The sequence below is a fragment of the Oryctolagus cuniculus genome, chromosome 17 (assembly GCF_964237555.1).
Source record: "Oryctolagus cuniculus chromosome 17, mOryCun1.1, whole genome shotgun sequence".
NCBI lineage: Eukaryota > Metazoa > Chordata > Mammalia > Lagomorpha > Leporidae > Oryctolagus > Oryctolagus cuniculus.
Window position 1 is genome coordinate 20334082 of NC_091448.1, and position 26101 is coordinate 20360182.

Below are 26101 nucleotides of genomic sequence, written 5' to 3' on the forward strand. Positions count from 1 at the left end.
TGGCGGCCTAACCAGCTGGGCCACACACGCTGGCACCAGCCACCTCTTTAGAAGGAGCGCTCTTGGGGCAGGTGTCTGGCGGAGCAGCAAAGCCCTGGTTTGAGTGCCTGGGTTCAGATTCCAGTTCCCTGTTAGTGACGGCTCAAGTCGTTGGGTTCCTGCGATCCACGTGGGATGCCTGAGTTGGGGTTGGAGCTCTTGACTGTCTTAAAAGAAAAAGAGAGGCAATTTCCATTCTTTCTAAAGGCTTTGGAGTCCTTTGGAGGCAGGTGTGGGATTTGCAGATGGCCAGGACTGAGTGAAGGAGCTTGGAGTAGGGAAGGGGTCAGAAAGGGGCTGTGTCCGTTAGAGAATCCAGAACAAGAACGATCAGAGAATTCCAAGATGATGTCCTAGATTTAATGACAAGCTCTGGAGGCTGAAAGGGAGACCAGGCTCGTCAGTTAAAGAGCTACCTGCCAGGGCCGGCGCTGTGGCACATGGTTACTCCGCTGGATGCCGGCAGCCCGTATCAGATTGCTGGTTCCACTCCTGGCTGCTGTGCTTCCGAACCAGCTTCCTGGTAATGTGCCGGGGAAAGAAGCGCAAGATGGCCCAAGTGCTTGTGGGAGACCCGGATGGAATCTGGGGCTCCTCTTCAGCCTGGCCCAGGCCCGGCTGTTGCGGCCATTTGAGGAGTGAACCAGCAGATGGAAGACCTGTCTCTCTGTAACTCTGCCTCCTCGGCTGCTCCCTAGCCCTGCTGCCGGTGGTTTGTGGAAGCGTCCCAGACCTGCTCCCTCTCTGGCTAGCACCTACAGCAGCTTAGTCAGCTCTTTTATTTCAGGGCTCCCCCAGTCGGTCTTAGGAGTTTAACAAGAACTGGGGATCCAGGGAGTCAGCCAGCTTGTCCACTCCCCTGCCCCAGCTCAGACACCAGGTGCACCAGGCAGCTGCTGCAGGGTGTGCTCCCCACACTCAGGTCCAAGGGCCAGGAGGTTCTCAGCTTTTCCTAGGAAGCAGCTCCACGACTGGCCTGGAGGGAAGCACCCCCAGCGCTCCTATGGGATGCCAGCGATACAAGTGGCGGCTTAACCCACTGCATCACAACGCTGGCCAATGGAACTTCTTTTAAAAAAAATTTTTTAAAGATTTATTTGTGTATTTGAAAGTTACAGGAGAGAAGGAGAGACAGAGAGGTCTTCCATCTGCTGGTTCACTCCCCAGATGGCTGCAATGGCTGGAACCAGGCTGAGCTGAAGCCAGGAGCCAAGAGCTTCTTCCAGGTCTCCCACATGGGTGCAGGGGCCCAAGCACTTGAGCCATCCTCCACTGCTTTCCCAGGCCATTAGCAGAGAGCTGGATTGGAAGAGGAGCAGCCAGGACATGAACCGGCACCCATATGCGACGCCGGCACTGCAGACAGTGGCTTAACCCACTCTTTCCAAATGTGGCCCAAGGAGGCTGGGGCAGGAGCGCCACCACTAACCCCCAGAGCATCAATGTCTCTCTTCTTCCCCACCAGGCTGGCAGCTCTTTGAGGTCGGTCCGAGGCTGGCTGAATAACGTAAAACACATCGATGGGTTGAAACCCAAAGGCTTTGCTAAGGTTATGGTAGCAGCGGGGGAGGTGCCGGTGAGGCTGCTGCTTCGCTTGCTGACGGCTGGAGCTGAACCGGCTTCTCTTTCTCCTCCAAGTAGGGCATCAAGGAGAATTCTCATTTTCCTCATAAAAACTAGAGTCAATGTTCCCTAGAGGCAGCCATCAAACCTAGGGATGTTGTTGTAATCTTTCCTGGCCTTTCAGCAGGAGAGCTGGCTGACCTGCTGGGTGGTAGATAAGACCTCATTCCAGAAGGGCCCCCAGCCCCAGCCCCAGGGCACAGAGAGTAGGGAGGACCTGACCACACGGGCCTGCTGGGCCCGACCCTAATGACCCTAATCTCACTTCTTCCCGGCATCATCCAGTCTCGCCGGCAGAAAGGCTGGTGTCTCTGGGTCCTCGTTTCCGAAGCTCCCAAATGAAGCAGAACAGCGACTGGATTTCTGCGACGCTTTCCTCCCGCTAACGTCTTCTTGACGGAGGTGCTGGCTGTGAGGAAGTGTGCCCCGCCTTTCTACGTCTGCGATGTGACCGCTGATTCGGATGTTCCGAAAACCATGAAGAAAAAGGTTAAAGGGGCCAGTGTGGCGGTGCGGTGGGTTAAGCGACCGCCCACGACGCTGGCACCCCAGATGAGCACGCTGCTTCTGATCCAGCTCCCCTGTGATGAGCTGGGGACAGCAGCGGACCACGGCCTGAGTGCTCGGGGCTCCCGGCTCCTGGCTTTGGCCGGGCCCAGACTGGGTTGTTAAGGTCCTTTGGGGGAGTGAACCAGCAGATAGATCGCGCTCAGTCACTCCCTCTCTCTACTCCCGAAGCTCTCAAATGAGTAAATCTTTAATAAGAGAAAAAGGCCAAAGCAGTATAGTTCATTACTGTTTATGTTATAAAAAGGAGACTGTGTAAACAGTGGGTGCCCTGGGAGGGGTCCCGGGACACTGGGGTGGAAGGCGTGACTTCATAATAGGTAACTGGTAGTGACACGTTTTGCTATTTTTTCAATTACGTGTGTGACCCAAGTTGACTGGGCTCTGCCTGCTCTCCATCTCTCACCTCTCTGCTCCTGTCCTGCCTGTCCTTCTGTCCACACACACACAACAGCCCCAGGCTCACTCCCCGGGCATCCCCCAGCCCAACCCAGTTTCCAGCCCACATTGCCTGAGGAAGGAGGAGTCCTTCCCGGTGTGGCCACCAGGGAGCAGCCCGCACCAAGGACGTGCTCTGGGGAAGCCGGCAGGTCACTCCCTGAACTGAGGGGCCCAGGCTGCCAGCAGGCTCTGCACTTCCACGCCTCTCTCCTCTGAGGCCAAGAGAAGTGCAGTACCCCACAGCGAAGGTGCCCCAGCCCCGGGTCTCTGGGGAGGCCGTGACTTGCCAGGGATGGCGGACTCTAGGCCACTGTCTCCCACGCTGGTTCTGGGCTTGAGGATGAAAGCATTCCTGGACAGGAGCCCAGACTCGCTCACTGGACAGATGTCTGGGGCACAGCAGCTCCGCCCTATTCCCGCTCCTCGCTCTAGGACTCAAGGGCTTCCCACACACCCTTGGTTCTCCAACTGGCCGCGCTGGATGCGGCCCAAGGCCATCAGTGCTCAGCCAGCCCTGCTTCTTTCCCAGCTCCGGCCACCAAGGAGAGAGTTCTCCCTAAGGAAGCCCTAGGCCTCCTCCTCCCCACTTTATCCCGATTGTACAGCATAAGGTTGGCCTATTTATTTTGTTTCATTTGCGAGAAGAGAGTGTGAGCTCCCGTCCACTGGCGCACTGTTGAGATGCCCTCTACAGCCAGAGCAAAGCTGAAGCTGGAGGTTTAGTCCAGGTCTTCCACATGGATGGCAGGGCCCAGCGGCTGGGGCCATCGCCAGCGCCTCGCAGGGTCTGCGTCAGCGGGAAGCCAGCATCAGGAGCCGGAGCTGGGAGTGAAGCCCTGGCCACTGACCTGGGGAACTCTGATAAGGGCACAGGCGTCTTAACTGGGCTTGAACTGCCAGGCTAAATGCCTATCGCAGGCTTACGCCCAGCAGCTTTTCCCACATTCACAAGCTTGTTCAACTGTCACTGGTCCAACTTCACATTTTCATCTCCCAAGGAAATGCCATGTCTATTGGCAGCCACACCCGCCTTAACCCTCTCCCCAGCCCCATTCAGCCCCAGCCTCTGGTCACACCCATCTACCTTCTGCCTCTCTGGGCTTGTCACATGAATGGAATCATGCACTATGTCATCTTGTGTCTCACTTCTTTGACTTATAAAGTTGCTCGAGGTTCACTGTGTTGTAGCATGCCCCCCCCTTTTAAAGACTATTTATTTGAAAGGCAGAGATACACAGAGAGGAGAGAGGGAGGTCTTCCATTTGCTGGTTCACTCCCCACATGGCAGCAATGGCTGGAGCTGGGCTGATCTGAAGCCAGGAGCTTCCTCCGGGTGCAGGGGCCCAAGCACTTGGGCCATGTTCTGCTGCTCTCCCAGGTGCACTAGCAGGGAGCTGGACTGGAAATGGAGCAGCCGGGACTCTGAAAGGCACTCACATGCACAACATCAGATCCAAGGCTGTTTTCGAAAGCAGCTGCCCCATTTTATATTTTCAGCAGCAGGGTTTGAGGTTCTAATTTCTCTCTACCAACACTTAGAATTTTCTCATTATAGCCTCTTAGTGGATTGGGATGTGGGATGTTAGGTTTTGATTTGCATCTCAATAGTGATCAATGAGGTTGAGCATATTTTCACAGGTTTTTTTTTTTTTTTTTTTTTGGCCAGGCAGATTTAGACAGTGAGAGAGAGAGAATTATAGACAGTGAGAGACAGAGAAAGGTCTTCCTTCTGTTGGTTCACTCCCACAATGGCCACTATGGCTGGTGCTGCGCTGATCCGAAGCCAGGAGCCAGGTGCTTCCTCCTGGTCTCCCATGCGGGTGCAGGGAGGAAGCGTCCATGCGGGTGCAAGCACTTGGGCCATCCTCCACTGCACTCTCGGGCCACAGCAGAGAGCTGGGCTGGAAGAAGAACAACCGGGACTACTACCTGGCGTCCCAACCAGGACTAGAACCCAGGGGTGCTGGTGCCACAGGCGGAGGATTAGCCAAGTGAGCCACAGCGCCGGCCGAGAAACACTGACTTTTAAAAATGACCTCTCTTATTGGATTGTGAGAGTCATTAACAAAGGCTACATACAGGCCATTTTCGGATGTATAATCTGCAAATACAAAGGGGCTTTCTGGAGATCACAGAATATGCACAGGAACATTTAATTCCAGTTCCCGTGAACTTTTTAAAGCACCCTCGTCTCCTCCCCTGTGTAAGGGCTCTTGTCAGCTTCTGCACTCTGTTGAAACACAAAACTTTCATTTTGTTAAATGCTAACGTATCTTACTTAGAAGCTCTCTCGTCACCTGTGCTTTGGGTGTTACATCCCTGCCATCCCCGCGGGAGATCAGGATGGAGACCTGCCTGGCTCCTGGCTCCACCCTGGCCCAGCCCTGGCTTGGCGACATGCGGCATGAACCGGTGGACAGAGCCCCCTTTCTGTTGATTGCCTTTCAAAACATCATCACCTAACTTAAGGTCACGAAGACGTGCTCCTGCGACTCGCCCCGGGAGCGTCAGGATTTTTGCTCTCACGTTAGGTCTGCAATCCACCTGGAGCCGGTGTGCGCGTGGGGCGGTGTGGGGCAGGGGTACAACTTTTCCTTTGTGATGGATGCCCAGCTGTCGCATCTGTTGAAAAAGCAGTTCTTCGTCGAGTCACCTTGACCCCTTGTGGACAAGGAAACTGACCATAAATGTTAGGCTCTATTCCTGGATTCTCAATGTCATTTCACCGATTCCAAATGTTCTCATTAGGCCTCCTATTTTGATTCAGAGACATTAAATGAGCTCACAGACCAGATTTTCCACTCCAGACCTCTCCTCTGAGGAGCCTGGCAGGGGAGCCCGCAGGGCCTGCTCCAGGGGCAGGTGCGCCGTGGGGAGGAGGTGGGATCTGAGCCAGGGAGGGTGAAAGGCACAGGGTGTTCTGCTCCCCGCATGCCCTCGCAAGGCGCCAGCTGCCGGCCCAGCCGCGCATTCCTGTGCAGCCCCTGCCTGGAGGCCCTGCAGGGAGGAATGAGGGAAGGAGACGAATGCCTCGCCCTGCCCGCCTGCCGGGATGGCGGGCGGCTCTCTGGCCTGCTGCCTGTCCACCTCAGCACCTCACGTTCCCCTGCTGCTCTGAGGAACACAACACACGCCCAGCCTCCTGTAGACCAAGGCCAAAGGCTGCAGGGCCCAAAATATCCAGGCCTCTGAGCCCAGGAGAGCATACTTGGAGCAGAGGGAGGGGGGAGGGCAGATGCCCAGAGCCCCTCTCCCCCAGGCGGTGGGGACGTGCAGTGAGGGAGGGGAGGGGAACAAGGCCCAACCCCCACTCACCACCACGGGTAGGGTCTGCAAAGCTGCTTGCTGCCTGGGAGTGGGAAGGCTTCTGGGAAAGCTGAGATAAGGTAAGAATTTCACAAACTGACTGCCAGCCAGGGCCATGGCCGCCTAGGTCTTTGATCAGAGATTAGCAGCAGTGCTGGAGGAGGTGGCGAGGAGACCCGGCCCCACATGGGCTCAGGAGGGCCAGGCTGAGTGAAGTGGGCTGTGGGCAGAGATAGGCGGCCTGCGTGGGAGGGTCAAACACACTTTATTCAGCACGTGGATGTCTGAACAGAAGGGCCTTGGGCAGGGCTCCCTGACTGAGAGCCCCCAACCCCACTGTAAACAGAGCAAAGGTCATGAATGGGGGCAGGGGAGGGGCGGCTGCGCACAAGGTCTCGGTCAAGTCGCGAAGCTGGGGCAGAGCGGCCATGAGTTGAGGGAGCAGCTCCAAGTGGCCCCACAGAAACGCTTGCCTTGACCACTGAGTGTGGTGGGGAGGAATTCAGCGGGTGCGGCCAGGGCTGCCAGGCCAGCATATGATTAGAAGGCCTGGGGGTCTGCAGCCCAGGACGGGACTCACGGGGTGGCACCTTGCTGGGCCTGCCAGGGCTCCCACCAGCAAACAGGAAATGGGGTTGACCTTCCCCACCCCCGGCACCACCCCTAAGACTTGAGGTCCACGGGGAAGAGCGGAGGGGGCCTTGGCGGACTGGGCAAGGCAGGCCGGCAGGCAGAACCAGCCTCGACTACATGATCAGGGGTGGGGAAGGGCTCAGGGTCTCCCCCAGGAAGAAGTCTCCACCTGAAGAACCCTCTGCCAGGGGCGTGCTTGTGGGCAGCGTCCAGGACATCTGCTGAGCCCGCCAGGGGCTGTCTGTGCATTCCTGGGGGCGGGTAGGAAGGTGGGGAGAAGCCACTGGCAACGGCCCAGGTGGCTCCAGTTGAAGTTCTGATTAACAAGTACTGCAGAGGGCTGGGCAAAGGACAATACCCGCTTCTCGGATCTACCACCGCTAACTGGAGTAGGGCATGCTAAACAAAGAGCGCCCCCTTCTGGTAGAGAACGTGCCATGCTCCCCTCCAACCCTGCAGTGTCAGCAGCAAGGGTTCAAGGTCCCCATGAGGAGGGCATGGGCGCTCCTCTTATCTAGGGCGAGAGGGGAGGAGGAGGCCGGCCCTGAAGGCTTGTGGGAGGCTGGGAGGGCAAGTCCTGGGCCCAGCTTCTCTGCAGGAGGTCACACCACAGACAAAGCAAGGCAGGGCGCCAGGGGATCTGGCTCTATCTAAATGGCTCACGACAGCTGGGGGGCTGGGGGCAGGGGTGACATAAACACCTGGTGCTTGGGATCACTACCAACAGGCAAAAGGAACACAACCAATCACCATGGTGGGGGGCCCAGGGCCCCACCAGCAGCTCATTCTTCAAACTTCCCCTCCCGAATGTGCTCGAAGGAGAAGGGTAGGAACTTGAACCCAGTCCCACTGTAGAACTTATTCTGGAACTCGACCCTGGAGAGAGGAGAGAGGAAGGGTGTCAATGGACAGAAGCCTTCTGAGGACAGGAGGACGCTACAGTTGGGCCAGGAAGATGTCCGGGGCCTACCCGGGCCCACCCTCCCCGAAAACGCCCTTTCCTGGATGAGCCCTCGGGCGCCCAGCTCTCAGGCTGCTGTGCACAGAACACAGTTCCGGTCTCCAAGCCCAGGGCCACCTGGGCAAGAGTGCGGCCTCCAGGGACTGGTCTGCCCTCGCCCATCCTCGCTGAGGGCAGAGCCTGTGTTTAGGCGGCTTCTTTGCAGCACTGAGCCCTTAGCTGAGTCCCTGACAGCCCCAGGTGCCCCCCTCCAAGGGCCCCTCGGCGGGGAGTCTTCCCAAAACAACAGCAGAAGCCTCCCCTGTCCACACAACCATCTGAGAAATGCTCTCTTGGGATGAAAAGGAAAAACCGGGCCCAAAGTCCCTTCCCAGGCATTGGGCAGCCACCCCCGCCACGCTCCTCAGGGCCTTTCAGACTGGGTGGGGGCAGGAAGGCGGCCCCTCCCACAGCAGAGAGGGCTGTGCTTCCTCCTGCCGGCTCACCCTGGACGGCTGCCCACAGCCAGATCACCACCAAATATGGGCTGAAAAGTGCCTGGTCAGAGGACACGAGAGCCCGGGAGCTGTTCTGAGGAATAGTTTCCACTCGGTGACCCCCGGGCCCCACAACCCCCGCAAGAATGGGCGGGGGCAGAGGGGCTGTGGCAGGCGAGGCACACGAGAGTCCTAAGGCATCGAGACCCACCTTATTCCCTCGCCACCCTCCCAGCCAAAAAGGCAGCACCTGGGGGGGGGGCAGCCGGTGGCAGGGGTCCCCCGAGCTGCTGGGGGTGGGAGTAGGAGCCGGCTGCTCTCTCCCAGCGCTGCGGGGTGCAGGAGCTGAGCTAGGCTCCGGCTCTCTGTCCCCCCCACTCCCCGCCCCGTTAGGTGGGTTCTTCACGTTGGGGAGGCTGTGGTCACATTTGAACAACTTAAAAGAGATTCCGATGCCTCCTTTCCACTACACGGCAGACAGCCAGAAGTGGACAGGTCAGTGCAGGCCCCAGCCTGTGACCGGGGCCTACGCCAATAGGGCTTGAGCACCGAGCCCCTGGCCGGCTGATCACAGACAGCTCTCATTTCCAGGCCGGGTGAGTGGGGCAGAAGCCATGCTTCTCAGAGGCCCTGGGGACACGGCTGTCCTCCTGGCACCCCCGTGTGGGCCTCCCGCACCGACAGGCCAGAGGCTCTGCCCTGTGGGCCGCCGATGCCACCTCCCCCCCAGCTGCTGCTGAAATTGTGGCCTAGGGTGGCCACAGCCAGACATCACGGGTCCATCCTGGGGTCAGCCTAACTCCACCTTCTCCCCACGGCCGTCCCCAGCACAATGCTGGAAAGCGACTGCCCTGGCAGATGCCCCACCCTCTTCCTCTGAACCGGGGAAACACTGCTTCCTGAGAGAGGACAAACAGGGAGCTCCACCACGCAGCAGGCTCCTCTGCTCCGACCCCTCCAGGCCCCTGCGTGCACCAAGTCACTGAGACACCTGCTGTGAGAGCCCCAGCAGGGAAGGTGGGCTCCTGTGTCACCCATGGCAGCCCCAGCACTGGGACCCAGAGGTACTGACGGGGAGACCGCAGAGAGCACTTGAGTTACACAGCGCAGCCCCCACTTCTCCGGGTGGGTGTGGGGGGACACCCTGGGGCCTCTTCCACCTCCTGCTGGGATGTGGCTGCAGCTCTGCATGGAGGTGCTTCTCTGGCTCCCCGACCCCCGCTCTGGGCAGTTCAGGGCCCAGGACACACACCTGCCTGAAGGTGCGAACGGCAGGCACCGCCGCTGGCCCTGACCTCCACTCAGAGTGCTTCTCATCCCTCTTGCGACACGCTGCCACGTGTGGCAGCTCTGTGGTCCTTCCCATCACCCGGCCCCCTGAACCACCGACCAGTCAGGGAGCGTACAAGTGTGCAGAATCTGCCAGCTAAGAAGGGGCCATGCGCCTTGGAAGGGAAGCCTCGGGGCAGGTCCTGCATCTGCGTGGCTCTGGGGCTGGCAGTCGTAACCACGATCACACCCGCCCCCGCCTTCTGAGGAAGAGAGGACGGCTGACTGGGAAAGGCAAGAAGCCCAAGCACATCCTACGAGGCACGCGGGAGAGGAGATGAAGCTCAGGAGGAGGCAGACGCTGTTGAACGCCACCCACCTTGTAGGATCTCCCACGGACGCCAGACTGGTGTGGCCTGTTCTCAAACCCAAAGCTCTTCTTACCCGACCAGAGACCCAGGACAGGTGTCAGCGGGGCAGCCTCGGGTCAGGGGACGCCAGGAAAGCTGGCAGTGGCTTCCCTGCGGCTGTTCTGCAGCCGGACGAGGCGGGAGACAGAGCGGTACAGAGGCCGATTTTATCCACTCCTTTTCGGATGGTGGGCAAGATGCCCCCAACATGCCACAGGTGACCGCCCCTCCCCATGGGATCTCTAATGGCACACAAAAGGGCCACAGATTCTCCTCTTCCACCCAGTTCCCTACGACCAAATACAATTTAAGCAATTCCCGTGGGGTGAGCCTGTTTCCACAACCAAACCCGAGGGGCATTCTGATGCCCTACAGGCCTCCCTTGGGGTCACCCCTCTGCAGGCACGAGCCATCCTTGTACACCTGCTGACAGCGGCCAGGGCGCTGGCCCGGACACCAGGTGTGTGACAATTTCCTATTTACCATCAGACCCCTTGTCCGTGACGCCACCCTCTCCTGCTCAGAACCACTTGCCCAGTGCGGTGGAGCTGGGAGCTCCAGCCCAGGCGAGCCGGTCTGGAGGCTTACCCTGCCGTCACTCAGCACCTCCCGCGCCCCTCCAGCAGGCTGTGGGACACCACCACCGGAGGGCACGGGTGAGCTGAGGGGAGTTCTCAACACACACTGCTCCCACGCTGCCTGCACTCACCATGGAGGGGAGGCCGTGCCCGCCTCATGTCCGACAGCTCCCCACACCTCCCACGGGCTGCAGCGAAGGTGGGGTGCTCACTGCCCCCTCCATCCAGGGCTCAGCAGGCAAAGTGGACGGGGTGGCAGGGGGCCAACTGGGCAAGGAAAAGTCACCAGCACTGGCTCCCCGGCAGCCCCTCACCCAAGCACGAAGGGAGTGTGCTGGGGTCAGCGGGCTGATGAGCTGGGAACAGGGTCTGGGCAGCGCTCTGAGCACACAGCTCTCCTGACCCCCCGACCTCCTGGTTCCACCGTCAACAGAGCCGGGCCGGGGGCCGGGGGCAGGGGGCAGGGGGCAGGGGGCAGGCAGGTGGAGGCTGCGAGCAGGAGAGCCGGCCCGAGGAAGCTGCTTGGATGGGAGCTGTGTCTTGGCCCGCATGCGCCTCGCTTCTCCCCCGGGAATTTACCACCAACAGTGGAATCTCTGAGGAGGCTCAGCTGCGACCCAGCCAGGACGACAATCCAGGGCGGGGGAGGGGCCAAGGCCCTGGTGAGCTCAGGGAGACTCTCAGAGGTCACCAAGACCACAGGCCACCCACGCGGGGTCCCACAGACTCGTGCAACACTAGGGGTGAGGGAGTCCTCCTCCTCCGGGTACAGGGCCCAGAGCGTCTGGACACCGGGGTTTGAGACCCCCGCAAGAGGGAGAGTCCCAACATAAAGGGGGAAGCGGCACCCAGCAGGCAGCCCGGGCTCAGGGCGCGTACTACAAGAATGTTCACTGTGGGTCTGAAACTCAAACTTCACTGAGTGCCCTGTACTTTTATTTGCTAAACCTGACAACCCAAGTTTAAGATCACGGTCACAGCGCGGTGAGATGCAGCTCTCCCACCCGGCTCTCTCCAAGCAGAGCGTTCGAGAGGCACACACGGCATTAGGGAGCAAACAGGACAGCCCCCAGCCTGCCCTGCCGGAGGAGCTGTGTCAGTGCGCCCAGCTGTGTGCTGAGGGACCAGGAATCGCCTCCCTGCCAGGGCACAGCCAGGGGCCTGACCAAAGAGCATGGGGCGGAACAGAGCGGGCGCCTTCCTGGGCTTCGGAGTCTGTGCGAGACCACTTTCACTACTCTCCAGACAGGGCACTGACACGCCAGAACAGAACAAAAACAAGAAGCCTCAAACAAAAACCACAAAACCTCGGCAGCTCTTGCAAGCCACAGTACAGGGCACCGAAGAATGCTGCAGACAGGAGGGGACCTGAGGACACTCACCAGGGGCCTCTCCCGGGAAGCTTCGAGCCAAAAGCGGAGATCCTCTGGCCGCACGGCAGGTGCCAGGCGCTGCCGTGAGCGCTGAGGAAGCAGCTCACACTCCCCGGGAGGCACTCGGGCTGCCGTGCAGCACTAGGGGTCCCCCCCCGCCGCCACCCTGGGCCCCGCTGTCTCTCACCAGTGCAGCCGCAGGGCGTGGAGGAAGGCTGAGAGGCCCTCCATGATCAGCAGGATGGCCACGGTCAGGGTGGCAAAGGCGGTGAAGATGAAGAAGAGCGCTAAACCTCCTGCCAGGCTCTTCACCCTCAGGCCCATGTGGATCACCATGGTCCAAAGCACCTCAGACAGCTCTGGGACAGGAAGACACAGCACCCTGGTCACTTGGGGCTGCCCCGCCATGCCTCCCCCGGGGCGCTCCCTGTCGCCCTGGTGGGACCACCGCACACAGTGCGGACCTTCCCGCCTGCACTCCTTCTCTCTGGAGTCCAGAACCAGAACCTCCGGGTCATCCCCGCTGCGGGAGACCGCGGGCACGCGTGGAGAGGAGGACACTCACGTGCATGAGCAAGGCTGAGGGCCCAGAGCCGCAGGTAGGAGGCGGTGTTGGAGATGCAGCCCAGGCAGTACTCGATGGTATGGATAGCCTGGTGGACCATGGTGTCCCCAAAGTCAAACTGTCGCGGAAGAAACCAGACGGAAGACATCAGATGGAGGGGAGGGTGCAGGAGTGCAGAGCTGTGGCTGCTTCACGGAGAGCCTGGCCCAGGCAGGGCCTGCCCTCTCACCGCTGCCTCTCCATGCCTGGGCCAATGCCAGCGCTGCCTCCCTGGAGATCCCGACACCCCCCACCTGAAGGAGATTCTTCTCAACGCATTCGGAGTTCCTCCCTGCTGGGCTCGGGCTTGAGTCAAGAGCACGCAGCTGGGAGGGCGAGTCAGCCCCTGGGACAGCAAGGACCGCCGTGGACCTGGTTTGGGGCTGGGGAGGAGAGCAGCCCTGCTGGGAACAAGTCCCCCAGCCTCAGCCAGAAGCCGCCCTCCAGAGCCCTTCACTTCCTGCATTACAGCCTCCGGAGCCAGGGGGCCTCCTCTCCCTTCTGCGACCTCTGAGATGGCACAGGGAAATCCAGACAGAGTCCACGCTCCCACGTCACAGCGGAGGCGGCCAGATGGTGTCTCCTCTGCCTTTTGCTGTTTTCCTCTCATACCAACAACGATTTCCAGACTAAAGTGGAGCAAGGGAACGAGCTGTCCAAGCATAGCTGGGGTGCATGGGGAACGTTCTAGAAGCCTCAGATGCTTTTCCTGGCCTCTTGCTCTCAACAGCCCACTAAAGACCAGGGGGTGAACTCTGTCCTAGGGCTCATCCAGAGCCCCGCTCAGAATCCGCAGTCGGCCAGGCCCTCACACCAGGGCCTCCTGCTCACCAGTTTAAGACTCTGGCAAGGCCTTGGACGTCACCCAGATGAGGCCACACCTATGACGGCTGTCTCGGCCAGACTCCAGCCTCACCCCTCCCCAGTCTCCAGAGCCCTGGCTCTGTGCTCCAGCTAAGCTGAACTCCTGTTTACCTCTGCCCACCCCATAGGTCCTTGGCTGCAGAAGCTTCCCACACTGGCTGGCGAGGTCACCCCGCCCTCTACACACCGAGCTTAGGGTAACTCCCCCAGGGAGTGGGAATCCTTTCCCTATCTCCCCTGCCCCAGCCCCACCCAGTGTTTTCAGGTCCCCCTCTGTGCTCCCACAGTACCCTGGGCACACATCTACCATGGTACCTGTCACCCAAGACTCTCTCCCCACCGTCTGGGAGGTCCTCGAAGGCAAGAGCTATATTTTTCATCTTTCAGTTTCTAAACACAGTGCTTGACACACACAGGGCGAAGGATGCAGGGACAGGGGTGAAGGCCTGGTGGGAAGACACAGTGGGAGACACAGGTGCCGCTGACCCTTGCCGCATGGTTAGAACCTTTGAGGATTTCCCAGGTAACAACTGGCCTGGCCCTGGTTTGCAGCTGGACTGAATGTCCCCACCCTGGAAGAGGGACAAACACCTCCACCAGGCTCAAACGATGGCCTGCGTGGGACAATTTTCATAGCCAAGTCAGGCGGGTAAATTTTAGAAGTAGGCTGGACTTTTAAAAAGAACGTGTTTTGTTTGAAAACACCAGATAACTGCTTTGGTTATTTCAGTTTGGCTGTAGAGAACTCGTCTGATAAAAATGTTGATTACTGAGGAAGCCAAGGGAGACTGCGTCCCTGAGTGAGGTGGGTGGCTGGAGACCGGGGAGGCCAAATTAGAGGCCATCTTCCTTGGATGTGCAACCCCCCCGGGCCTGGGTGCCAAAGAGGACACTGGACAGGTCAGGTGGCTGGATCGCTCAACAGTGACTAGGGCTTTGGGTGCATGGTCTGGAAGGCCATTTAGAAAGCAGCATTGCTGGAGGTGGTGATGCTGGGAGATGCCAGAGCTCCCCGAAGCGTGCCAGGCAGCTCAGCCAGCGACTGCACCCGTGAGCAGGCCGGGAACATGTATGCCAGCCACGGAGCCTCTCCAAACCACAGGAAGACCAGGCACTGCCTGCTGTTACCCCAACAGCAAAGCTTTTCCCGGTCCCATCCCCACACCCCCTCAGAGAGGACCATGGGAGGCAGGAAAGGGAGGGGCATTATTGCTCACAGGTGCAGGTATCTTAGAGAGACATTTTGGGGGAAGATGCAAACAGTGCAGCAAGGTCTTAACAACAACAACAACAAAAGACAAAAAAAAAAAAAGAAACTAATTCAAAATGTGTGTGTTGCTCAAGGAGTCACTGCTGGGAGAGGCCTTCTGCTCTGGGTGTGGCTGAGTGCTGAGGCAACCTCCTTTCCATCCTCTGTCACTCCCACGCGTGGCTGACACAATGAGCTCCTTTTGCAGATGGCTTGGTTCTTCTGGGACACCCCAGAGGCAAAGGTGCCTTGTGAAGGCCTCCCAGTTCTCAGCTAGGCCACAGGGTGGCAGGGCTGACCCCAGGCCAGGGCCAGGGCTCCTCACTGGAAGCATGGTCAAGCTGCTGAGGGCAGCGGGAAGAGGCAGCCGCATCTCAGGGAGGAAGGGCAAGCTCCGCTCAGAAGCACTCAGGAGCGGGGAGGAAACAGGTACCCCCGTGGCCGAGCAACCACAACACCATGGAGAGGAAGGCACAGGCCAACGGAATGTAAGCCCCAGGGAGCACTTCAAGAATGCCACTGCGGACATTACTTGCACCTCTGTCAAAGCCATTCTCAGAGGTATCAGATCAGCAAAGTCAATGACACAGACAGAGGTGACCGACACAAGACGCAGTTAATGGAGGTGAGCTTTCTCGGAACACAGGCTCATGGACTGGTTAGAAATGGCCACTGGGATGAAGGATGCGCGGTGTCATGTGTGGCCCCGGGGTGCAGCAGGGTCAGCAGAGTGATCACAAGGACAGGAAGAGAGAAGCCCCAGATACACAGGAAGGCAAAGCTGGCTGTTGTCTTACCACCTCGTCCTCGGCAGGCTTGAAAACACAAATGCACACTTAGTGGGGAGCCACGGCACACAGAGGTCACAAGCTAGGCGCACAAGGTGACCGACTGTTTCTGGGGGAGGCCTGTCGGTGCTGACCAGGGCTCCTGGGTAGGAGGGCCATCTCCGCAGGTCACACGCACAGGGAGAGCAGCCGGCACTTAGAGCGGTAAGACGCATGTTTTCAAAAGGCACCCAATCCTTGCCATTTCTTTTGTAAAAAATCACACATAGTGAAAGCGGCCAGACCGACTTAAAAGTCTAACCTGTGTCCTCAACTCCTCCCCCTCGACCTGTCCAAAAAAAGGCTCTAATGAACAGGTGAGACTCCATGGTGCATTAGTTCTGCTCTGAGGTTGTGTGCTACCAGTGGTCAGGCCAGGAAGAGTGGATTTTAAAAAGCTGGGCTTGGAGGTGCCTAGCCTGGCCTGATTCCTTTTTATTGCTCCTGTAAAGAGTAGGTAAAGGCCCACACACAGGGTGGGGCCTGAGAAGTGCCAGTGGCTGTGGCTGGGAAGCAGTGCCACTGGAGCGACCCCCAGAAGGATCCAGGGGTGAAGAGAGAAGCCATGCGGAGTGGCCGGGTTTCTGGAGCAAGAGCTGGAATATGGGGGCCTGCTCTGCATGGGACCGAAGAGGCAGGCCTGCTGGGTGCTGCAGCACCGTGGGCTCTGAGCCTGGAAAACACTGTGGTGCCCTAAGAGGCCCAGAAGGCAGGGCTGAAGCAAGCCCCTCAGCTGCACGAGACGAGGGCCAACCCGAGGTGGAGGGAGAGGAAGCCCACAGCACAGGATCTTACCTCTTCCGCGTCCTCTGAGTGGGTGGAGAGCTGGTCATGCTGAATAATCTCAGCATCCTCCTCTGTGGGTCCATTGCCCACCCTGATCCCACCAAAGTTGAGAGTTCCCTACACAGATGAACAGAAAGAGTAGAATTTGCCTGGGCTTTAGTGTGCTATTCTGTGAGGTGGAGAAGGGCGATGGTTAGTACATACAAACCTCAGAGAGGCATAGATTCCAACAACCACACAGAACCCACAACTGCTCCTGCCCCAGCCACCACCTCCCCAGTCCCAGGCCCAGCCCCCCACACCCCAAACCTACATTTACCACTTCATCGTGTGCACCAAGAGTGGCACCAATGTGGCCTTGGTCACTGCTAACTGGAAATCCTGCTTGAATGAAAAGCTTAATATGAACAGACTCCGGTAACAAGTGCAGCTCTACCTGTGAAGCCTAAGCTTTTGGGAACAAAAGATCAGACTGTCTAAGAGGGACCTTGGTCTGATAAACTTGCAGCAGGAGCCGAGGAAATGCACAGCGTCTCAGTCCAGGAACAAGGGACCTTCTAGGTCAAGGAAAAGAAAAAGCTTAGTAGATACGTGTTTGTGGCTTGAGGACACTGAGTGAAAAAGCAAACAAAAGGAGGCCCTTTCCCTCCCTGAGGCAGACTGGGGTGAAGGAGCCCCTCAAAAGGGGCGTGGTGCTGACTGCTGGGTGGCTCTCCAGCCTCACAGGTGCAGTCTTCATAAGCAGGATTTTAAAGTCAATTTGATGCAAAAAACATAAGTTTATGGAGGCAAAAGGACTCTTTGGGGACAAAAACTAGGCAGAACTGGACAAGGCCTGACAGGTCCTGACAGCTGCCGACCTACCACAGAGCAAAGGGACAAGAGCAGCTGCCCCAGCACCCCTTTCTCTCCAGAGAGCAGACCAGGAGCTGGCGGATCGCTCCCCTGCACGACGGCCTTTGGGACAGCAGCACGTCATGCAGGCAGGCTTGGTTGCCTGTATGGCATCCCCAGCCTCAGCTTCACATTTTGGGGTACACCTCCTACCATGGCTTCCACCCCGGGCCACGGACCAGCTCAGACCTCAGGGTTTGCCCAAATGCTGCCTCTTCTAGCAGAGGTCCTCATGCGCTGGCCAGAGAACCACTGCACTTCGAAAGCTGTATTTAAATGAACAGCCTCTAATCCTGCCCCCAGAAACTGTGAGGCCAGCGTGGGGCCCAGGAAATCCGTATTCCAAAAAGATCTCCCCAAGTATCAACACTAATCAGTGTGAACAGTCAGTAAGGGTTTATAATGTGTGTGCCTTCTGAGAGCTGGCCATCCCACTGCTGGGTGCTGGGACATCTATGTGAAACTTGACCAAGATACACGACGAGGACGTTCCCTGCCATACTGTTTGTAATCACAGACTCGGGAACAAACAACACGTCAACAACAGCAACAGAATGATTACATAATTTTGGCATATCCAACACGATATTCCATAGATTGCTAGGCCACCACGAAAAAGTGGTTATTGCTACTAGACAACCACCAAGACACACTCAATTTCTAAAGGCCTAGTACAGCCAGGGGCAGAAGAATGCTGCGGTTTAAAACACACTTCCTAGTGTGGCTCTCACACGTCACATACACAGCAGATAGAGTGAGGGGAGCCAGGTTAGGTCTCCACACCAGACGCTTACGTGGATCTCGTCAGAACACAGGGAATGAGAGTAACAGGAAGGGGGATGAGACACACGTCAGCAGAAAAGAGAAAAACAAGACAGCGAAATGCCATTCACAGACACCCAGGGGACGAGGAACAGAACCCGAGCAGTGTGCACACCCTCAGCCCCACGGGGTCTGGAATGCAGGGCTCTTCAGACGGAACCACCAGCCCCATGCCTTCAGGCTGCTCTCTGGCAACCCATTGGGCTGAACACCATGTGGGATAAGACCCTATCAAGGTGCAGCTTTCCAGGCTGGGGTGGGGAGGTGGGGCTGGGGGCTAGCTTTGAACTTGCAGCTGACCAGAGAAGAGGTGGCTGGGGTTCACAGTATCAAGGACTGCTCAGAAGCACACCTTACAGAGGTTAAGAGTAGCAGAGTGTGCAGGAAAAATGCTGATCATGGTGGTATGCGCTTTGAGGATTCTTTCCTTCTCGTGAGGAACGACAGACTAAGTCCCTGCTTGGAAATCACTTCAAGCAGCAAGACTGTAATTTCTTCTGACCCAAAATATCAGGGTTCTGGAAAGACAACAAAGCCATTTGCTAAGTTTAAAACCATCAGGACAATTAGTGAAGCAAGTGGTTGCCATCTAAAGCGTCCACTTTCATTAAACGAGGGTAGCTGCTTACAGATGCAAGTGCACGAGCAATCGGGACTGGGGAGGTTTAAAGAGCTCACACATTCGTAACCTAGAAAATGGTGGGCTGGTCTGGGATTAACGCATTCTAAGGTCATGGCTGAAAGATGTTTTTAAGGAGAACTATTCGAACACTCAACACTCAAGTGCTGTTACTGAATCACGAGTTAGCTCGGAAGAGAAAAGATCGGGACAGGTGACTGTGGTTACACAGGGATTCTCAGACCACATGAGGCCCACAGCAGAGTGGAGGCCTCACCCAGACAGCGGAGGACATGAGGGCTTCCAAGTCTTCGAGAAGAGGGAGAGAGAATGCTTTTTATGTTGAAGAGGGTAAGTCACTGCTGCCAAGGGCCCAGGGACCAACATCACTGTGAGGAAGAACTCTAATGTCTGGGAACCCCATCTAAGCACCACAGGAGAAGAAATCATCCAATGCCTTGACACAAGCTACAGACGTGGAGGAAATGGGTTCAAGAGCCACCATGCTGAATTAGAGGATGAGGCGATAGCCGCTTCGCTCCCATGGATGTGACTGGACTCACATATCTGGATAGGATCTTAGGAGACAACAGCAAACATGAAACCAGAATCCACTCTTGGGGTCAGCATTGTGGAACAGTGGGTTAAGCTTCTGCCTGCAATACTGGCATCTCTTATGAGCACCAGTTCAAGTCCAAGCTGCTCTACTTCTCACCCAGCTCCCTGCTAACACGCCTGGGAATGAAGTGAAAGTAGTTAGGCCCTTGCACCCATGTGGGAGACCTGGATGAAGTTCCAGGCTCCTGGCTTTGGCCTGGCCCAGCCCTGGCCATTGTGGCCATTCGGGGAGTGAACCAGCGGATGGAAGGTCTGTCTCTCTCTCTCCCCCTCTCCCTCTAACTCTGCCTTTTAAATAAAAAAAAAAAAAATCTTAAAAAAAAAAAAAGAGAGAGAAGCATTTACTCTTAAGAGGTGGCCATGTCTTCTGTCATCGTTTCAGTGAGTAACAAGGATGTAAGTCCCGTGAGCACGCGCCCCCTGACCTCAGTGTGGTCAGAAAGAATGCTGCTGCACTGTGTGCCCCTCTGTGAACCAAACGTGATGCTTCGTTGGATTTAATTCACTCACTGTTGCAGCCGCTGCTGCCTCTAGTCCCTGCTGGCTCGGGGTTGGACTGACTGGGGCCTCCACAGGTTGCCCTTCCTGATAGTGAAGGGAAGAAAAGAGGAAGGGAGAAGAAAACAAAAGGGGGAGGGGTGACAGGGCGACGAATGGAGGGCACATGGAAGGATGAAGATGGGCAGAGAAAGGAGAAGGAGGGGCTCGTAACTCAGCTGCTCTCCAACAGCAGGGAGCACCTAACAGGCGTACCAGAGTCTGCATGCAACGCGGCCTTCGGGCTTTCCCAGGCAGTGTAACAAGTAAGCATTATTGGATTGCCAGAAATTATGCACAATACTGAACATAAGGCATGCTTAACACTGTGTGTGTGCCTACACACACTAAGTAGGCACATGGACATATACTGCCTAAAAAAAAAAAAAAAAAAAAGTGTTTTACACCAAACTTTTCCCCTAGATGTTTTGGTTGGGAAAAGTATCACGGTCTCATTTTCAAAGAAAATGTCTCAGCATCAGCCTTGCTGTCGCCAGGCAACCACACGAGTGAGTTCCCCTGTCCGCAGCTCTTGCTGCCTGGCTTTGGCCGACAGGCCCAGGCCTGGGTTCTGGATTCTGCTGAGCACAGCAGGAGCAAAGCAAAGCAAAACCTTATGACTCGTTTCTTTATCCCAGCCACTCAAAACTGAATCCGGATGTGTGAGCAGCAAACAGACGTTTCTCTCCCTGAGCGGGCCCAGTGTTCCTGCTGGGTTGTACCAACGTACTCTAAGAGGCTACAGGTTTGTGCACAATTAATCAGATCTACCTGGGAATTGCTTTGATCTTAAAAAAAAAAAAAAGTCTGGTAGCTTTCCGCAGTAGAAATGCACCCACCAAGTGCTTCCTCCTCAAGTACTGACGGCGAAGGACCAGGGGCTTAAACAGCAGCATCCATGGCACGCACAGCAGCGCAACCACCACCAGGAAGCACTGGATTCCTTTCTGCAGAGTAAGAAGGAGGAAAATGCACATCACAGAAATGCACACTGCATCGCAGAAACGCGGCCCAGTGGGTTAAGCCACCGCACGGGACACCCACATCCCACACTGTAGTGCCAGTTCAAGAGGCCTGGCTGCTCTGGGACCCAGCCCCCAGCTAATGTGCCTGGGAAGGCAGCAGATGATGGCACAAGCAGTTGGGTCCCTGTTGCCCGGGTGAGGAATCCAGATGGCGTTCCAAGCTCCTGGCTTCGGCCTGTCTCAGCCCTGGCTGCTGGGGGCATTTGGGGAGTAAACCAGTGGATGAAAGATCTCTCTCTCTCCTCTGAGTCTCTGTATTTCAAGCGGATCAAAATAGATGTTAATATTTTTTAAAGTTCATGGCTTAAATATGCAGTTTCCAACTGCAGCACAAATGTCCCCCAAACAGTAGTGTCTCACGGGTCTATGAATACCACTATCTAGTTTCTCAAAATTATTAGCAGCTGCCGTGGCGGGGTCCAGGGATCATCTCAGAGAATTCTACCCTCTCTGGATACAGCAGGGATAGTGGAGCCTTCCAAGCTAAGGAGGATGGTTGGAATTTAGATCCGGATGTATGGGCTGGGAACCAAATGCTACACAACGGTATTTTTAGGCTTTTTTTTAGGGTCAGAGAAACTGCTGGTTTCTTGACCCAGTGTGCCTCTCTGTCGACGCACCTGTCCAGAATACAGCATCGAGCTGCCAGAGTCCGGGTAGGAAAAGAGGAACATATTTATGAAATGGATCAGAAGGCTTGGCGCATGCTCCGAAGTGTGTGCATCGTAGGCCGTCCACTTGTAGAAGATAAGGATGACCAAGTAGCCAAACAGAGAGGTCATGAAGATTATCTCAGGGATAAATCCGAAGTAGATGTTCAGGGGCTTCTTGAAATAGCTAACAAGGAGGAGGGATAAAAGAAAACGTTAGGGGCGAACAGACCCGCGCCTGCTCTTGCACACGGCTGAGGACGCCCTAGACTTTTCTGCCTAATGCTCAGTTGGCCTTCACCACTCTCGGAAACAGCAGCCAGAAGCACTGGAAGCAACACAGACAGGGCAGGATTACGGCTGTTTCCAAACCTTTGGACCTTGAATGGCCTGGTACCACCCCCACCATTCTCTCCATGAGACAGACTAGAAAATCCAGGTCACTCTGAGACCACAATTCTGTCAGCTACACTTCAAGGAAGGAAAAAAGTAACTCACTCATTTTGATGAAAATTATTCCATTTTTGTTTCAAAAATCTTTACTGCATCTATAAACTGTTAAGGAACTAATATTCAAGTTCATTCAAACCCTGAGTTTCTGCCCTTTTTTTTTTTTTTAAGATTTATTTATTTATTTGAGAGGCAGAGTTATAGACAGAGAGAGGGAGAGAGAGAGAGGTCTTCCATCCGCTGGTTCACTCCCCAAATGGCCGCAACGGCCAGAGCTGGGCCAATCTGATGCCAGGAGCCAGGAGCTTCTTCTGGGTCTCTCACATGGGTGCAGGACCCAAGGACTTGGGTCATCTTCTGCTGCTTTCCTAGGCCATAGCCAAGAGCTGGATCGGAAGTAGAGCAGCTGGGACTTGAACCAGTGTCCATATGGGATGCCAGCACTGCAGGCAGCAGTTTTAACTGCTATATCACAGCACTGGCCCCAAGAGTTTTGCTTTTTTTAAGAGTTAATTTTTCGGCCGGCGCCGCGGCTCACTAGGCTAATCCTCCGCCTAGCGGCGCCGGCACACCGGGTTCTAATCCCGGTTGGGGCGCCGGATTCTGTCCCGGTTGCCCCTCTTCCAGGCCAGCCCTCTGCTGTGGCCAGGGAGTGCAGTGGAGGATGGCCCAGGTGCTTGGGCCCTGCACCCCATGGGAGACCAGGAAAAGCACCTGGCTCCTGGCTCCTGCCATCGGATCAGCGCGGTGCGCCGGCCGCAGCGCGCCAGCCGCGGCGGCCATTGGAGGGTGAACCAACGGCAAAGGAAGACCTTTCTCTCTGTCTCTCTCTCTCACTGTCCACTCTGCCTGTCAAAAAAAAAAAAAAAAAGTTAACTTTTCTGTAAAATTTCAGAATGTTGACGCAAGTTTGTATTTGGAAATCAAACACAGAAAAGGTGTTATTAATTAAAAAAAAAAAAAAAAATTGAGTGGCCGGCACCACAGCTCAATAGGCTAATCCTCCACATAGCGGCGCCAGCACACCGGGTTCTAGTCCCAGTCTGGGCGCCGGATTCTGTCCCGGTTGCCCCCCTTCCAGGCCAGCTCTCTGCTGTGGCCAGGGAGTGCAGTGGAGGATGGCACAAGTGCTTGGGCCCTGCACCCCACGGGAGACCAGGAGAAGCACCTGGCTCCTGCCTTCGGATCAGCGCGGTGCACAGGCCGCAGCGCGCTGGCTGTGGCAGCCATTGGAGGGTGAACCAACGGCAAAAGGAAGACCTTTCTCTCTGTCTCTCTCTCTCACTGTCCACTCTGCCTGTCAAAAAAAAAAAAAAAAAAAAAAAAAAATTGAGTGAGGGAGAAAGGGAGGAAGAGAAGGAGAGAGCGAGAGAGCGAGAGCGGAGAGCGAGAGAACTCCTCCATTCACTGCATTCACTGGCTCACTCCCTGAATGTCTTCAATGGCCTGGGGCTGGGCCAGACCACATGGGAACATGCCCCAGTCGAGTCAGGAGTGGAGCTGGGTATCAAACTCACACATTCCAAAATGGGACATGGGTATCCTCCTCGGCACCTTGCTACCTGGCCAACTGCTGGCCCAAGGCTGCACTTCCACGACACAGAATGCGTCCTGAGCCGGCAACCCCTCCCCGGAGATGCTGTTACTTTTCTTCAGGCAAAAGCACTCACTAAGCTCTGCATGTGCTCAGGGTGGAACAGCAACTCACATGTGGTTGAAAAGGCTCAGGCTGACTCCAAACAGCATATGGATGATACCAAGGATAACAGACATCTTCATCTTAAAGGAGTTGAGGAAGGTCAGTTTGTTGGTAGCAATGTTCCAAATCTGTCACAACCCAAGAATACAGAGGCATTACAAAGAATTCTCAAAGGGAAAGATACATTGGTTTAAAAGTTGTTTTATGTTATGGAAAATTGTAAACCTGTACTTCAATAGACAGAACCATTTAACAAACTCCCATGTATCAATCACCCAGCTTCAACAATCATTCTCAACTTGCCGACTCCTGCCATCGCGTTTCATCATACCCACCCCTACCTCCATATTATTTTGAACCAAAATTCAGATACCATGTCATTTTACCTGCAAATATTCCAGCATGGATCTATAAAAGGTAAGCACTCATTTAAAAAAAATGACTGACCATTATTACTAACATCATATTCAAAAGCATTAAGTTATTCTTTTATTAAAGATTTATTTATTTGAAAGAGCAACAAAGAAAGCAGAACCTGAGAGTTAGATAGCTAGATCAATCAATCAATCAATCGACTGATCGATCTACCATTCACTGGTTCACTCACCAAATGGCCACAACAGCCACAGCTGGGCAAAGCCAAGCCAGGAGCCTGGAACTCTATCCTAGTCTCTGACCCAGGCGACAGGGCCCGGGTAGTTGGCCATCACCTGCTCTGTCCCCAGAGCATTAGTAGAGAGCTGGATTGGAAGTGGAGGTGGGACTTGACCCCAGGAACTACCATATGAAATGCAGGTGTCCTAAGAGGTGGCGTAACCTGCTGTGCCACGATGCCCATCCCCCAGGTTTGTAAAGACACTGATGTAGCAAAGCAGATGAGGTCCAGGCACTGTGCTGACACAGTTCTCAGCCTCTAATCTACAGCCTCCTTACGAGATATCTGTCGAAGAACTGGCGCGTTTATCTCGCAGGTGCCTCACTGTCGGTGCTTTGCTGGTCACGTCCCTGTGGTGCCGCTGTGTCATCTATTTGAGTGCAGTGTCTTAGCTGCCCTCACCCGAGGCCCGGGACACCTTCCTCGTGGTTTGCTCTGCTCTGCCTCCACTTAGCCATCAGCTCACGGTTCCTAAATCAGGACTCACATTCCAGTGTTTGCCTGTGATTTGGATTTGGATTCCTGCCACCCACATGTGAGACCTGGATCGAGTTCCTGGCTCCTGGCTTCAGCCTGGATCAACCCTGGCTATTGTGGGAATTTGGAGAGTGAACCGGCAGGTACAAAATCTCTTTCACTATCTCTCCTCCTCTCTGTCATGCTGCCTTCCAAATAAATAAATCTTAAAAAAAAAAAAAAAAATCAAGCACAAATAACTTAAGAACTTGGAGCAGTCTGGAACATCAGCCTTCCCTGAGCTGACACTGTCAGCCACCTCAGAAACAAGCAGCTCAGGAAGACACGTGACCCTCGCTGCCCCCGCCCCCACCAGGCTCTTAGGTCTCCCAGGGCTTTGAAGCACTCTGAGCAGATACATCAAGCTTTTCTGCCAACTAAAGTCCAAAGAAATCTTTAATTTCACTTAAGTTGTCTCACTTCAGGGTTACAGTGAACATATCTGGGGTTAACATACAGAAAAGGAGTTCTTTCTCTTACCGGATCGATGCCAAAAGGGTACGGTCCACCGAAAACTCCAGGGACAGACGGGTTCAGCTGCAGCACGGGGTTCCCCCGAAGGGTGTCCTCCCTTCACGCAAAGAGGAAAGTCTCGTTTAGTTTTAGTCAAAGGAGGGAAACCACTGGGGTTTGGAAACTGGCCCCAAAAGAAATGACTACAGTTATCGTGTCTCTTCAACAACAGAAGGGGCTACAGTAGCTGAGAATCACAAGGGAACAGAGATGACAGAAGGAAAAATTAAACACATACAACCAAGTGGGTAATTCAGACAACACACCTTCTATTTGCAAAAAGAACAAATGCATCTAATTTAAATTCTTGGTTCCTTGATACTTGCTGGACAAATCCCCAAGGCATTGCACAAGCTGGAGCACAAATCAGAGGAGACCCTGCATTCTCCTGAAATGTGTGAAGACTCCGGAAGAAAGGGGTGTTAGCTCACCACCAGAGGGAAACACGAAAGCAACGAGCTCACCACTATTAACCTGGTCCACAACTTACGTCCAGTTAGATAAAGTGAACATCGGTCGCACACTCCAGGATGACCCAAAGATGTTGAGAGACTTGGAAAAGCAATCATTGTAGATGAGGCCAGTGTAGATGGAGAACACGCCCATCAACAAGATAATGTAGCGACCACTGAACACAGTGCTAAACATCTGGGAACCAGAAGAAAAAAGGAGTGAGAATGGACCCTTGTAGCTCATGCGAAAGAACATTACTTAGAGCACACTGGCCTCTGCCTCCCACACTACCATGCCCCACCCTGGTTCAAAGAGCTTGAGGCAGACGCCAGAATGCAATGCCAATGAGAAATTCACTCACACAGCACACGGCATTGAACTTAACGTCTCTATTCTCCTTTGATAAAAGTATATGCATCAAGGACTTCCAGGTCACGATGTTAAGACTGAAAGCAGGAGAAACTTAACACATAAAACATCACCTCATTCTCATTCTTCTGGGAGAGGAGCCGGCTCTCCCTCAACACCATCCACACTGCAAAAAGGGTCATCAAAATGCCATGGCCGAAGTCTCCGAACATCACCGCAAACAGAAAGGGGAAAGTGATGATGGTATATGGAGCTGTAAGCACACCAGAGGAAGA

The 26101-nt window shown here is 55.4% G+C and overlaps 1 protein-coding gene across 12 annotated transcripts in view; it reads right to left on the reverse strand.

Annotated features, from left to right (window-relative positions):
* Nucleotides 1-6222: 6222 nt before the first annotated feature.
* ATP6V0A1 (ATPase H+ transporting V0 subunit a1) overlaps nt 6223-26101 on the reverse strand; it is a 55265-nt gene continuing 35386 nt past the window's right edge. For 5 of the 12 annotated variants that reach the window (XM_051824974.2, XM_002719397.5, XM_008271507.4 and 2 more), the window contains exons 12-22: nt 25940-26079; nt 25495-25652; nt 24972-25062; nt 23330-23448; nt 21142-21358; nt 20336-20443; nt 16016-16123; nt 15191-15208; nt 12242-12359; nt 11864-12035; nt 6223-7485 (exon numbers count right to left, since the gene is read on the reverse strand). In XM_051824974.2, coding sequence (XP_051680934.1) covers nt 7392-7485; nt 11864-12035; nt 12242-12359; nt 15191-15208; nt 16016-16123; nt 20336-20443; nt 21142-21358; nt 23330-23448; nt 24972-25062; nt 25495-25652; nt 25940-26079 — 1343 coding nt within the window. In that variant the 3' untranslated portion in view covers nt 6223-7391. Of the gene's footprint in view, nt 7486-11863; nt 12036-12241; nt 12360-15190; nt 15209-16015; nt 16124-19469; nt 19545-20335; nt 20444-21141; nt 21359-23329; nt 23449-24971; nt 25063-25494; nt 25653-25939; nt 26080-26101 lie in introns of all 12 variants that reach the window. The other 7 variants (XM_002719398.5, XM_002719399.5, XM_070060677.1 and 4 more) reach the window with 3 other exon arrangements.